The 16,010-nt window shown below is 31.0% G+C and overlaps 1 protein-coding gene and 1 long non-coding RNA gene across 2 annotated transcripts; one reads left to right on the top strand and one right to left on the bottom strand.

Annotated features, from left to right (window-relative positions):
• The first annotated feature begins 3,691 nt into the window (after nucleotides 1–3,691).
• On the top strand, nucleotides 3,692–5,357 carry LOC122724092. Its single transcript, XR_006351366.1, has 2 exons — nucleotides 3,692–3,813; nucleotides 4,595–5,357. It is a non-coding gene; the product is annotated as an uncharacterized LOC122724092 (long non-coding RNA).
• Nucleotides 5,358–13,523: 8,166 nt separating this feature from the next.
• On the bottom strand, nucleotides 13,524–15,373 carry LOC110618751 (homeobox-leucine zipper protein HOX11). The gene is made up of 4 exons (XM_021761987.2): nucleotides 14,989–15,373; nucleotides 14,499–14,809; nucleotides 14,308–14,387; nucleotides 13,524–14,193 (listed from the first exon to the last, which is right to left on the bottom strand). The coding sequence occupies exons 1-4, from the start codon at nucleotides 15,308–15,310 to the stop codon at nucleotides 13,794–13,796; spliced, it is 1,113 nt and encodes a 370-aa protein (XP_021617679.1). The 5' UTR covers nucleotides 15,311–15,373; the 3' UTR covers nucleotides 13,524–13,793.
• Between the last annotated feature and the right edge of the window lie 637 nt (nucleotides 15,374–16,010).

Here is a 16,010-nt window from a genome sequence, read left to right as displayed (position 1 = left end):
ACTGTACCTCACCAAAAGGCAAAAAGGCTTTGGTTTGCATACACCAAAATATAAATAAGAAAAATCCAACGCAAATGCATGGAGAACATGGAATAAAAATTATGAAAAAAAAATGTATATAATAAAGGTTTTAACTGTGCCCAACATCATGGAACTTGTAAATAAACGTCTTGGTATTAGATATTACTGAAAAAAATTAAAAAATAATTTGAAATATTGAATTGCAAGTGAACCCTAACTTTTCATAGAATGTTACTAATAAGATTTGTTAAATGGTAAAACAGTTTATGAATTATACACCGATGCCCAACTCGGATTTCAAAACCCAAGAACCATTGGTCATCGCAAATATTTCATATTATAAAAGCCTTGGAAATAATCTTGGACTGATGTGTTTTGACCAAAAAAAAAAACGAACAAAAAAATCTTGGACTGATGTAGACTTTTGGCAATAGTTTCTAAAGCGGCGATTAATACTTTGATTTAGAGAGATACTGTGGAGCCCATTTTACTTGTGGAGATGATTCCCACATCATTTTGCAAATATAATTGAAATTAAATATAAATTAATTAAATTATAAATTATTAAATAATTTAAATTAATTATTTTAAATTTAACTATTATAAATTAACATCAGATTCTTTAAAAAATCATGTGAAATTAGTGGATATATTAAAAAATGACTATTCATATAAAACGAGATAGAATCGTTTAAAGTAATAATAAATCACAATATTTGAGAATCAATGTTGACATAATAATTATATTCAATTCAATGTAGTAAAATTACAACGAAATACTAATAAATTGTAATATTTAAGAATTCAATTATTACGTAATAATTATATTCAATTCAATGCATTACAAAAAGAAAATTATGGAGTTTTAGTGAGGAGAGTTGTGGAGCATACTTTGCTTGGAATGACTCCTACATCATTTGCAAATATAATTGAAATTGAATAAGTTTGCAAATATAATTGAAATTAAATATATATTAGCTATTTGAATTAAAATTTTAGATAAAATAAAAAATGAATTTAAAAATTATTTAGGTGGATTATAAATTAACATCAAACCACTTAGATTAAAAAATTGTGTGAAATTAATAAGTCTATAAAAAAAGAGCTATCCGTATAAAACGAGATGAGCCGTCCGAGATACTAATAAACTACAATATCCGAAGACCGCCCGAGATACTAATAAACTACAATATTCGAAGATGTGATTTTGATAAAGTAACTATATCCAATTGAGCACAATGAGATTGCAACAAAAACGTTACGAAATTTAATGGAAAGAGTTATAATAAAATGTTTTTCACATCGTTTGTAAATGAAATTGAAATTGAATATATATTAACTAAACTATAAATTTAATAGAAAGATGTGTCTGCATCGTGTAAAATGAGTTCAAATAGCACCTTTATTCTCTCTCTAGACTAGACGCTTGATTCATTTTTTTTTACCATGTTATCAAAAAAATTACATTAAGAAAGCCCAGTGGGCTACAACTCTGCTTAACTCAAAACTAGAAAAAAAAATATTGAAGTCCAGCCCATAGCACAATGAGAAAGAACCCAATTCAGATAAAAAAAACCCCAGCCCATCAGCTTCAAGGACGGCTATACACTGCTCGAAACCAACATTGCCAAACGAACTCAGGCGTCCCACCGCTTCACCGACCGCATCGCACTGAGAAAGAGACCGCAACCAAGAAATCTGAAATGCCCGTGGAAGCAAAATAACGAACAGCAACCAACACAACTTGTGCATGCAGAAAGATAAAAAAACAGAGAAATAAACCGAAAGGCATTATGACCGCAAAAAATGACCGGTGCAACCAAGAAGCATAGACACCCAGCACATCTCGAAGCCCACCAGCCGTGTTAACATAGGGAGAGAAGTCATCCAAATATCTATCCAAAACATTACCAAATGAACAACTAGAGGTTCGCTATCTCAGTTGGCCGCTATCGGAGAGAGGGCCGGTCCACGGCATTTTCAGTCTATTATAGCTATCAAGCCACTAGAAAGATTCTCACCAAACTCCGATGTGGAGATGTTACCGACTCTTTGTCCTCTGATAACATGCAAACAGTCAAGGCCAAATCGCAAAACCAAGCAACAAACCACACCCAAATTATACAACTCACTCTTTAAATCAAAAACATAGTTACAGAAAGGAAATAAAATAGAAAAATAGTAAACCAAGGAGGCAGCCACTACCAAAGGGCGGCAGGGGCCACCAAATGGACGTTGTGCTCTTCTCTCTTTCGCTAAATTCCGTCCGCTTCTCTTATTCAGAGTGTGGGCTTCCTTTTCTACTTTTAAACGAGATTGTAAATGCGTTTTCTTTAGTGTGTATTTTACTTTTTGCAAGTGTTCTTCAACGAGAGATATTATAGATCTTGCTTTATTTTCTTTGAGCTGTTGAAGATGAGTTTTTAAGGGGATGGTCCATCTTTAGAGGTGGTTTACCAAGCTTCAAAGACATTAATGGTACCTTTTAATACTTTTCAATTTTTTTGAACTCTAGCCATCAATTTCTTCTCAAACTGTTCATTTATGGGTTTGTTTTCTTATAGCCCTATTGTTGTTATCTTTGGGTATGGCATTTTGGGAGATACATAGTTCTCTTTAATTAGTTGAGCTCTGGCGCCATCTCTGTTGTTGAGTGTCATGGTTCTCACAGCCTTGACACTTTCACCCTGCATAAATCTATGCTTTGGAACCTTTGTGAAACTTTAGTTGGTGTTTTTATCTATATTTGGAGTGGTTTCCAGGTTTTATTTTCACCAAAAACACTTGTAAATCTCTTTTCTTTGCAACCGAAAGCCTTGAGATCCGCAATGTTATTTTTTAAATATTTAGGATAGCAAAGAGAAAACTGTGGAAGGCTGTCTAATAATATTTGTCAAAGCTTGAGACCGTGAGAAATTTAAAACCATTTGTATAATTATATTATCATGACTATTAATTATCGAGGATTTCATATTATCTTATTATAATCAAATTTTATATGAAATTTATATAAAATATATTTAATCCTAATTGATAATTGAGATCCAAAATGAGTTTAGGGTTAAGTGTGTTATTGGTAAGCTTAGTTTTTTCTTTTTTTTTTCTTTTTTTTATATCATTCTCTCTTTTATTTCTATTTCTTTTTATCTTTTTCGGGTGTACCTCCACCGTCCTACAGCCTTATCCGTCTGCCACCTACATATGGATAACCTGTTCGTGAGTACAAGGTTCTAATTCTCATCATGCGGCTATTTAATTTCTTTTGACTCCTTTCGAACACGATCCCTATTATTACGGGCTTTGTTCTTATATGGACATTAATGATTAGTTAGGCTCGACCGCCCTAAGCTCCTTCGAACTTTATTTGGCCCGTGGAATCAGACCTTAGTTGGTCTAAGTCTCATCTTATGCAACACACTATGGGCCTATATTAGATTGGTCGAGGCCTCTTTGGTTTGGGCTGCAGTAGGCCTGACAATTTCGGGCCCATTAGTCATCAAGTGCCCATTTACTCCCTTATCAATTATTTAATGATTAGTGAAGGAATAAATTTCAAGACTCTAATTACTTTTACTCGACTCGAGAAACCCTTACCAGTTGTTTAATGATTAGTGAGGGAGTAAATTTCAAGACTCTAATTACTTTTACTCGACTCGAGAAAGGGGTTTTAGTGGGTGTCATTTCTTTTGTCTTCTCCAGTTTTGAATTTTGCTTTTCACCCATTGCTCTCATTTGCATCGTCTCTACCATTTTGCCTTCCCTCATTCTGTTATCTCGATCCTTCGGTCAGAGGTACGTTATTGCTCTTCTTATTCCTACTAAAATGCTAACGATGAATGATTTGTTCTCTTTTCTCACTTCGTCTTCCTTACTTCAATATCTTCCCCACGACCTAATAGACACTAAAATCTTTAGGATTAGGGTTTCTCTGAGTAATGAGACAATAGTCCTTTCTGACCCATCACTCAAGGGTTTGATAGACACCCAACAGAGGCGTAATTTGGTGTTTTTCCTCAAGCAAAATGAGTTTGGGTTAACATTTCCTTTCACCCCATTTTTTATCGAGGTTTTCTAGCATTTCAAGATAACTCACTGAATGTTGATACCTAGCTCCATTATATTCATGTGCTATTTGAAATCCATCTGTCTATATTAAGGTTTTGCCCCTTCCATCGACTTGTTTTCTACCTTCTTTCATCTGGTTAGATACATTCATGAGTTTTATTATTTTGGCCCCCGAGTCGAGTTGTCTATTTTTACTGGCTATAAAGATTTGATTAAGAATTGGGTAGAGCATTTTGCTATGGTTGAGCTAAAAGAGAGTTCAGGGGTTGAGTGGGACATCGATCTATCTTGAGGGAATATACCTCAAGTTGCAACAATTTCCTAGATTGAACTTTATAGATCAAATATGTCTTCTACGACTGACCTCTGCAGGAAAAAAATATGATGTCGAGAAGTCTTGTTCATGTCCTCCTTGAAGGACTGTCATCAAGCCGGTACTTCTGAGTTTTTTTTTTCCTTTTTGCTATGCTAAGTTCTAACTAAATCTCCTTTTTCTTTTTCTGTGTAGTTCCTATTGTGCCAATGGATAAGATTAAATTTTTTTAAAATTTTATCTTGTCCAAAGAGAACCTTAAAGAGACTATGTTAACCTTTCCAACTAATAAGTCTGTTGCTGATGTCACCCGAGAGGTCTTCCATGCTGTGAGTCCATCATCATCCATCCGACCTTCTACTCACAGCCCTACACCTTCACTAGCCTTGGTCCCGGTTCCAAGAGGCTCTCGTTCTGATACCTCTAGGATATTAGCTCCTTCCAAGATATCGGCCACCTCTAAGACACCTGCTGCCCCTAAGATAGTCCCCAAGGATCCTATCATTGTCATTGAATCAAGGGAGGACAATTCAGTATTGAATCTCCAATTCAGAGTGCTTCTCCTTCTCAAACTGCTGGGGATATAGTCATCAAGGGCCATGCCACTAAATGAGCTAGGACCTTTGCATCTGTAGAGGCTGACCCTCCCCCTTCTGCTAATAAAGGGAAAAAAGATTATAGAGAACCTATCTTCTGCCTCTAATAATGACATGTTGAATTCCGTTGATGTAATTCTAACTTTTCGATAGAATGAATCTGAAATCTTAAAATCAAAATCTTTAGAAGGGTAAAATAGGGTTTCTATAAATTGAATTCGAAGCATTTTAAAATGTGTTAAAAAAAATTTTAGAAACCTTTTAAGATTCGACCACGGAAGTTTGGTTGCCAAATGAGGCTCCTCCAGCCACCTATAAATGGGGCTCTACTAATGGAAAGAATTTTCTCTTGTTGGATGTCATATGATTTGTTGCTCCTATATCAATGATCCATGAATCACTTGTAAATCTTTTTGTACAGTTCATGAGGTAATGAGTATATTTACCAGTGAAAGATCCGTCATAGAGTCCAAAGCTTCTACCAAAACAATGATTTGATACTGATGTGGCTGCTACTGGACTTTTTCCTTTCATTAAGTATATGCTATGTGCCAAGCAAAGTGTTGATCTCAGTGATCTTGCCATTTCTTTATGCTGCATTTTCTTCTAAAGGTGTTTCTGCCATATAAGCTGTGTGCCTATTGTTTTCTTTTGAGAAATCAAGTTTTGCCTGTGGTTGGCTTCCTCCTGTATGTTTCTTTCCTTTATACCAGTCAGGGTATCCAACTAGTCTGAAGCACTTGTCTCGAACATGACCTTCTTGACCACAGTAATGCAGTGTCCCTTCTTTCTTTCAAATCTTTTGTACTCTTTTTTAAAACCTTGTGATTGCACTTATAAAGCCACAGTTTCAACAGTTTATAAAGCCACAGTTTCAACAGTTTTTGTACAAGAATTCATTACCTATTTTTGAGCTTCCACTTTCAAGATCATTGAATATGCTTTGTTTACCAAGGGTAAGGGATCAAGAAGTAGAATCTGATTCTTTACTTGATCAAAGATATCAGTTAAGCCAATCAAGAATTGCATAAGCTTGCTTCTACTAGACATATTCATCATCTCCTTAGCAACACCACAAGTACATGGCGGCAATGGCTCTAGGCTATTCAACTCATCCCAAAGCTTCTTTAGTTTTGTAAAATATACAAATACAGAATCATTACCTTACTGCATCGTGTTGATTTTCCTTTGGATCTGGTAAATGAGAGGTTCATTGCTTTCTCATACCTTTCTGCAATTTCATCCCACAGATCTTTAGCTAAATTTGTATAGATAAAAGCATCGGTCAATTCTTTTGATATCAAGTTCAGAATCTATGATGTCACCATGAAATCGCATTTCCTCCAACCTTCATATTCAGTTGAATCTTTTTCTGAAAGCTTGATTGTTCCATCGATCATTCCGAATTTTTGTTTGGCTCTTAGTGCAATCTTTACCGCTCTATTCTAGGAACGATAGTTGTTTCTGGTCAGTGGCGCTGTTACCAGCACCATTCCAGAATTGTCCGAATTTTGTAAATTCATAAGGTCAGCACTCGTCACCGAATTTTGCGACTGACTTGTTGTTGCTTCCATATTTCTTATTTAAGAAAACAAGTAACTATTTTCTGGATCTTTAATCTTCTCGCTCTGATATCATGTGAAATGTACAGAGTAGAGAAATGAAAAACAGAGTAGATAAATGAGAATAGCGCGCCTTTCATTGAGTTAGAGTCATATGACCAATGACTAGCTGCTAGTTCATTTAACTGATTCTAACGCTAACTATCTCTCCACCATTAGTGAAGATTGACTGCAAAGGAATAAATCCAAGGGATTACAAAAAGTTGAATGCAAAGCTTAAGGTCTATAAATTTTGAATATGCTATATATAGTTGACTTAATTTTTTCTATTCTTAAACGTTTGAACGCATTCTTAAGTGGTGCTTGTTGCACTTCCTGCACAGCAAGTACCACTTGCTGCACTTGCTGGATTTGTGGTGCAAGCAAGCACTTGTTATGACATTTTCAATCAATAAATTGTTACAAATTTACTTTAGGATTGAATACTTCACCATTTAAACCTACGTACGTTCATCAGAAAATCAAGCTTCTCCACATAACCCCGTTTATAATAGTTTTCTTATGTAATTGGTTCCATATTAATTAAACCTGGGCCTTATACACATTTACCCAGATTAATGAATACATTTTTTTTCTTAGATATATATTTGAGAAAATATAAACATACATAATTTATACAACTATTATTTTTTTTATAACACTATATATATTGTAAAGAAATAATATTATCTATATAAGACTAATATTAATAGATTAAAATAAAATTATAATTTTAATGGAACGAAAGAAAATTATATGAAATATTAATTTATTTTATTTTAAAATCAGTTTCAGTAATATTAATACAACAAAATCAATTTAATTAATTAAATAATAACTTTAATCGATTAAAATATATACATATATATAAAGATTCATGTGATTAGTTAAAAAATAATAATTTTAATTGACTGTAATATAAAAATTAAATATAATTAATTTTAATTAAAAGTGAATTATATTCATAAATTTATTATAATAATAGATTAAATTTGATTGATTAAAAATTTTATAATATCATAATAATATAATTTATATAAAATTATAAATTGTATGTGAAAAGTCATGATACGTACAATAAGTTAAATAAACGTGCAAAAAGACGTAAAAGATTAGTAATATTAAGCAGAAAATATAGTAGTTTAGTATAAATGGAGTTTAGTATAAATGGAGTATTGTGAAATTATATTAAATATTGATGATAGTTTTTTTTTTTTTTTAAATGGAGATTGGGGATCGGAGATTGGAGCATAGAGTTTGAGATCTTTTAAATTTATTCAGATGAATTTACTATTAGATTAAATTTATAAGTTTAATATTAATTATAATTTGAATTTTTATTTAAAAGAAATAAATAATTAGTGAGAGACTATGTGTTAAAAATTAAATAAAATTATAAAAATTAATTTATAAGTTGATTATAATATCTATAAAAAAGTAACAATATTTTGGGACAAATAAAAATATTAATATTAATAAAAAATTAAAGTATGAAGAGTATTTTTGTTATTTTGTCATATTCAAAACTATTTAAGTTCCCTTGATTCTGTGTCTTCAACATTATGTGTTAAGACTCATTACATGCTTTTATAAATTAATTAATGTATTTCAACTTGATTATCCATGCCATGACCATATCGTCACCCATATCTCTCCGTCCACACTCCACACTTTTTTTTTTTCTTTTTTTACCATACAAGAGTATTTATATTAAAAATTCTACTGAATAACAGTATAAAATTTTAATAAAATAATAAAAAGAAAATGATCTAAGATTATAGAAGTTCACAATAAGAATTCCAACAATTTACCGGTTTCAACAATTTAACAAACAATTAATCCTTATCCATCGATCAATAAGCACGTAGATCTGTCTAGAGAAAGGAGCCATCACAAAATAAAGAAGGAAAAGTCACTTAATAACAGAAACAAAAACACATGGATGAAAAAGACCAAAACTGCAAACTAGAAAAATCACCAATGCAGACTCCAAGAGCCATCGCCAAACAGTTACTGGATGGACTCCGGCCCAAGACGATTTTAGTCTCAGCTAGTCATAAACAACCGACGGAGTCAATAAATTTTGGTGTCGAATCAATCACCGGTCCACGACAACATTAAAGAACGATCGCTTGAATTCATCTCTAAAATAAACAATTAAATAAAATTTAAAGAAAAATTCAACAAAATCTAAACAAAAACCTTACAGACTAACAACAGCAAGCTCCTCCACCCACAGATAGAAGAGCAGACTGCTGAACCCCACACCGATCAACCGCTGAAGTTTTCTCTTCTTTTTTCTTCTCTCTCCGCCTTGCTCTCGATATCATCTTATGAGTTGCTCTAGAAGATGTCCACACTCCACGCAGCTACTTGAAATCCATCCAACTCTTCGACTTTCAAAGTAGCATCTCGTTTTCGAAGATGATGGCACTTCACCATATGTGAGAAGCCATTTATTTGTCAAACAAATACTTTTTTCTTTTAATTGGAAATAAAAGAAATTACTCAAAACTCAATTGACTTTCAATTATAAAAGGAGTATATATATATATAAACTAGTTACAGGTAGAAGAACCCAAAAAGATTAATCGATAGGCATGGTGATATAGGTTAAGGTTAAAATTTAAATTCAAAGAATGGTGTCGATATTTTTATATTTTTCTTATTAATTTTTTATATTTAATTTTTATGAAAGTGTAGTTATTTAATATTTTAAATTTTTAAAAATTAAATAGTTATATTTTATAAATTTTAAAATTTTAATAATTATATTTTAAGTAGTTTTATGTATCAAATATTAATGATGAGATTATTGATATCACTGATTTTTTTTTTTTTTTTAAAAAAACAAGGTAAACAACTATTAAATAAAATAATTTTTTTATGCATGAATTGAATCAATTCTGACAAATAAAGATAATTAAGGGATGTAAGAGAGACAAATCAACACGATTCAACCACATAAAACTTCAAGTCAATGTCCAAGTGTCAAAACAAGTTGTATAGAAATTCTAGTTGTATCCACAAGAAAATTCATATCTACCCTTCCACTATATACCATCCAATGAATACAGGAAAAAAAACTTATCTATACATATTTTATATATAATTTCCATTATATATTACTAATTATTTCTTTTAAAATTTTATATTTAGTAAAATTAATAATATAAAAATTCAATTCCGTTAAGAGATTTGATTTTGAATTAAAAAATAAATTTTATCAAAATTATTGAAATTTTGTAAGAAATTATTTTATTTAAGATTATTTAAGTTGAAATTATTTACTTAGCCATTGGAAATTTTTTTATTTCCTTTTTTTATCCTTAATTTTAAATTTATTTTTTATTTTTAATGCATAATTACTCTTTATAAAAATTATTTTAATTTAATAGCAACTGTTAATATATTAATAATGCATTTATAATTAATATTAAAAAATTTATTATATTATTTTATTAATTTAAAAAATAATTTTTATATTTTTAATGATAAAAAATTATATAAAATTCAGTTAAAAAATATTAGTAATGATTTTTTAATAAATGTGATAAAAATGATTGTTCTTTATAAAAATAAATATTTATGTTTTGTTTAAAAATAATAAGAATGATAAATATATTAAATCAATTTGAATTTATTATTAATTTATCTAATATAAAAATTTTAATTAAATTTTATTCTATTTAACTTAATTTCAAATAAAATAAATTTTTTTATAAATAGAAATGAATTGAATTCTATTGATAGAATTCAATTTTTTTTAAGAAAAATTACATACTAAATAAAAAATATAAAAAAAATAATATAATTTATCGATCATATTATTAAAAAAGGTTATTATTAAAATAAATTATTAATTATTTATTAATCATTTGAAATATAATAATAAAATTATTAATTTTTTGTAACTATTTTTTTATTTTTTTAGTGATTGATTAATTTTTTTATTTAAATTAGATTAAAACTCAACATTTTATCATTCTGAGAATAATTTCAATATCAGCGGAACCAAATTATTTGACTGTTATTATTAAATTTTTTTGACTGGGACTAAGGCTGCAAGAGATAGAAAATGGGAAGAAACTTCTTAGGAAAAAAAAAAAAAAAAAACAGAGAGAATAAAAATGGAAGGTGGTGATGGGTGAAGCAATGGGAATCGAAGTTGGTAGAAAGTCGCCAATGTCATATTCAACCTCACCTCATGCAGGCAGCGTCCCAGAATTCCCATTCAGCATTTCCTCAATCTTTTTCATCATATAATTATTCAATTATATATATATATTAATCATGCTTACCTAACTAATTTAATCGATAATTTAATAAGACGATTGGAATGATAAGAACAGGATTTGAAAGGTTTTATGAAAGGTCACAAGGCATTTCCTTGGCCAAATTTCAGCTGCCTTTAGGGCTATATCTTATGTAGTATTATATTATATTTTATTGTATTGAGTTCCATATGATTGCAATTTTGCGTGTGGTAAATGCCACTCTCCTCATGTGGGTCCTTGACACGTGTATTTGAATTTTTCAGATTTTGGTTTCTTTTCTAGCTAGAATAGAAGTGGAAAATAATAAAAATGAAATAAATGTTCAAGATGTCATAATTGATTATTCATTTGCAACCCTGCCCTTTTCTTCCTTGCAAAATATATACTGTTATGTTATGGATTTAGATTGCAATATGATTTGAAAATATTTTATAAACTTTTAATGATAAAGCTATTTAGCTAGTGTCAAATTTTAAATAAATTTTTTAATCAATTAAGATTTACAAAGTACTGAGATAATATTTTTTTATTATAATGAAGTTTATTGTTTTGTAATATTTTTTTTTTCTGATTTTCTTATTTTTCTCTATAGTATTAATTATTTATATAAATTTTGTATGTGTTTCAAATATATGTACTTGAATTATAACGTATAGTTATTTTGACATTGTGAGAAAAGTTGATTGGGAATTTGATGTGCTAATGCTATGGAGAATTTTTTTTTTTTCCCCTCTCCCTTTATGAAGATGGATATTAATTATGGTAGATTTATTAATCAACCTTTTAAAGGAGCATCTCGTTGATATTGATGATTAAATTTTGATTGTAAAAAAATAGCTGAGTCATCCGAAATTGACTAGTAAGGAGAAGCGGTAAGAGTTTTCAACAATTGGTGGCAATCTAATCATGAATCAATTCATGCAAACATTAGTCCTATCCAAAATCAAATGAAACTAAGGATTTATTATTATTATTATTATGAAGATTGTTGGAAGAGATAAACATGAGAAGAAAATTAAAGTAATATATATATGGGCAAAAAGTAAAAGTTCTTGACATCATGTTTAATTTCTCAACTGGTCAACATCTAATGATAAATAATTCTTAATATGGTTTCTCTTATTCTAGCTATTTGGGAAGCTTTCTTTGCATCTATCAGGAACATGGAGAGAAAGATATTGATGAAGGGGTCCATTGGGAACAAAGATCTCACAAGATACAAAGCAAAAAAGTAAGTTTGTAGTTTTCTTGAGCCATCATTAATTCAGAGTCTTTGAAATGGTTGAAAAATCTCACACTTAATAATGGGTCTCCTCCACCATATCAACAAGAAAAACCCACCTGCCCCTTTTAGTGAAATGTTTAGAAAGCTAACTCGACAGCAAATTAAATAAAATACATCATGGATGTTTCCATTGAAATAAATTAAGAAATTAAATTAATTGTAAAACATATACTTGCTGTTATTTTTTTTTTAATGGATGCTTATGAAATCACGAGTGAGATAGACACAAAGCTTAGCACAAATCATTGGATGACATATAATAATGTTGCTCAACTTTCTATTTAGGTGATTAGGCCATGTCCCCTTTAACCTTATATAATTCCCAATAAGGATTTGAAGGTGGGTCCATGGTCGGTTACTTATTATTTATATATATCTTCATCATCATCATCATCATATAAATATAATTAAAAACTTATAAAAACGTTTATTTTACCTGACCTCCCATGTTATGTAGAGCCAGCTAATTGAATTATTGGAATTTTGAAGTTTAAGACTGTCGTATATGTACCCTAATGATCATAATTTCTATATTAAACAAAGGTTAGCTCTTCGGATTAATCATTACATTGTATGAAGATTATAAACCTATCTATTAATTATGTTTATCTTTGTATTTCCAGCTTTAACTTGTTATAATACCCAGTAAATTAAGGAGACTAATCTTGATTAAGAATATTCAATGGGGAGAGGGATATATATATTCTGGACATTACTTTGCTGTTAAGGAATTGAAAAAGCCTACAAAATTAACGTAATTATTGACATCGTGATAAGAGGCCGGTGGCATTTTGCATGCATGTATGTCTCCATAAAAAGCAAGTTAATTATTGAGAAATTAAAAACAAAGCTTTATTATTAATTATAATCAAATTAATTTTGATGTTAAAACGAAAAACGCTGTGGTTTAGTTAGCAAGTCACGTGCTGCAAACTATATGTAGAGAAAAAGAAATTAAGGGACGTATTTGGCTCGTGTGTGCTCATAATTGGGAGTGCCTCACAATGTGAAAAGGGCAAAAGGGTACCCCACTTTAAGGAACATATTCATGAAAATGGCAGCCCTCAACCTTACCATGTCCCTGTCCTGTCCCTACGTTCATAGAATTAATTACATTTTTCTTCCCTCTCCTAATTCCTGACAATAATCAACGTTGGCGTTGAATGCAATCATCAAAATGTACCCTTTCTTAAACCAACCCTTAATCCACGCCCTTTCTTTCATTAATCTAATCTTCTTTTTGTCCCGTTTTATTAATTATACACCAACTAATTCAGTCAACATTTATATACCATCACCAACTCGTCTAATTTTCTTCTCTTGTTTTAAAAATTTCTTTCTACTAAATTTCCCAGAAAATCTTCAAGGAAAGAAAACATTTGATAATATAACATGGCTAACTCCTACTTACTGTATTTCTCCTATGAATCTCTACCATATCACAAATTATATGACATACAAAAACCAACTCAGAATTAAGAATTTTCTTCCAGAATATGATCCCAATTAAGTAATTAACCCCATCAAATCAATCAATAGAATCAATTTACCTGTATCAAGATTCTCCCCCAAACTCTGCATATATATGTACAAATCTTCAAAACAAGACGACCCTTTAGTTTTCTCTCCCTAATTTCATGAAGAAGTGGGCTGATGGCCAATGGCTTGTGTCTGATGAGAAAACGGATAGAACAGGGGTCTTGCCAGAGACAGCCCTGCGGCTATGGTCTTAGATGTGGGATCACTGTTATTATCGTTATCTTTATTGTCGTTGGTGATACTGGCGTGCTTCATCGTGGTGCTTGGAGTAGCGTTGGTGGTGGTTGTCGCGGTGGCTGTGGAGGTGGTGGCAACTCGCTCACAAGAAGGGCACATGGTTAGGGTGGTGGCAGGCAGTTGCATGTAGAATGGATTTGAAGTCTTTAAGGCTCTCAATTCTTGAAGCTCCTTATTCAATCTTCTATTCTCTTCTGTTAATGCTTCGCAACACCTCTTCAAGTACTCACAATCCACCTCCGTCTGCTTCAGTTTTGTCCTATGAACAAATATCAATATTAAAATCCAAGCCAACAGTTCCCTAGATTTTTGGTTTCAAAGAAACAAGAACGAAGAGAACTAGCAAAATCATTAAATTTTTGTAGATATATACCTTGCTCGTCTATTCTGAAACCAGACTTCTACTTGGCGTGGACGGAGATTAAGCTGCTTTGCAAGTGCAAGTTTTTGTTTCTGCACCATAATTAACCAACAAACATCTAATCAAAATCACGAAATCAAGGTTAATGAATCGTATTCACAGAATAAATTGCTTAATCTTGTTAGTCTCAATTTTTGACTTACAGGATTGAGAGTACTGTGTTCTTTGAAGCTTTCTTCAAGAAAAGCAGACTGTTCCTTCGAGAGTCTGAGTTTCTTCCTGGCACAACCGTTCTCATCCTCATCACTGGCTCTAGAAGAAGCTCTCTCAATCTCAGCTTCGTAGTTTCCACTTTTTTTACTGTATATGCAGAAATCCATCTGAAACGATGAGGCTGCACTATTAGGCGGCGAAGATGAAAGTGCAGCCCCATCCTCAGCCTGCTCAACAGCCGGGAGCCTATTCACATCTAACCCTCTGGCCAAGTTCCCTGAAGCCGCCGCCTCACAACTCCCTGTAGAAGACAAAGAACACATTCAGTGATGACTTATGGATAGAATAGTTGGGTGAGAAATCTGGATCAGGAAACAGATAAAAGATATAAGAGACGATGAGATTCCAAAAAGGATAGTGAGAAAAACAATTTCTGGGTAAGTAAAGGAGAAAAATGGAAAACAAAGATTGGGAGGTTACCATTATTATTATTATTATCAGCAGAAGAGGTCCAAGGAAAAGCATGGTGGTGGTTGCTGCGTTGGACTGGAGTGTTTGGTAGAAGATGAAGCTGGACTAAAGGTGGACCTACGGGGGAGAAACGATGATGGGTTGGTGTATTGATTTTGGTTGATTCTGTATCTGTAGAATTATCATGGCTGTGCTCTTGTTCTTGGCGTTGATTTGGACCAATGGATAAGGCCATGCAAAAGCCTAAGCTGCCTCTGTTAGAGACGTCTCTGGATTTTTCTCCGCACCCAAACGGCTTTGAAGCATCTCCTAAGCTTAAGCCAAGCTCCATCGTCTTCTTTGCATGAGAGAGAGAGAGAGAGAGAGAGAGAGAGAGAGAGAGAGAGAGAGAGAGAGAGTCTTTGTTGTTTCAGGGTGAAAGCAGTAGAAAGAGTCTTTATAGAGATCCTATGTTCTCCTCTTGTCTGTTAAATAAATATAAAATCATTTCAAACGGTCCTTTTTATTAAACTAAGAAGAAAATATAACACCCAAAAAAAACCAAGAAAAATGAACTTTCTCAATTTTATAAAATTATTTAGGTAAAATTATCATTTAGTCTTTATAATTAATAAAATCTATATATTAATTAAAGATTTAGATTATTTAATTATAATTAAATAATCCAATCGAATTTTTAAAATTTTATTTTTTATTAAATATATATTAAATTTGTTCAGTTACCAATTAATAATTTATAAAATATCAATTTTTCAGTTATTAATTTATTTATGATTTAATAACTGAACTTATCAAAATAACCGAATTTATATAACTAATATGTTTAATTATAATTTTATTTATTAATATTTTTTTATAATTATTATTTTTTATAATTTTACTAAAATTATAATCATTATTTTACTACAATAAGTCATATTTATTATTTTCATAAATAAAAGATTATTATTATTATATTTTTCTTGTTTATTTACATTTCAGACCACCTAGCTAGCATTTTTTTATAATTTTAAATATAACTCATACAAATT

Source organism: Manihot esculenta, chromosome 7 (assembly GCF_001659605.2).
Source record: "Manihot esculenta cultivar AM560-2 chromosome 7, M.esculenta_v8, whole genome shotgun sequence".
Taxonomy (NCBI): Eukaryota; Viridiplantae; Streptophyta; class Magnoliopsida; order Malpighiales; family Euphorbiaceae; genus Manihot; species Manihot esculenta.
This window is presented reverse-complemented; position numbering and strand designations above follow the sequence as displayed.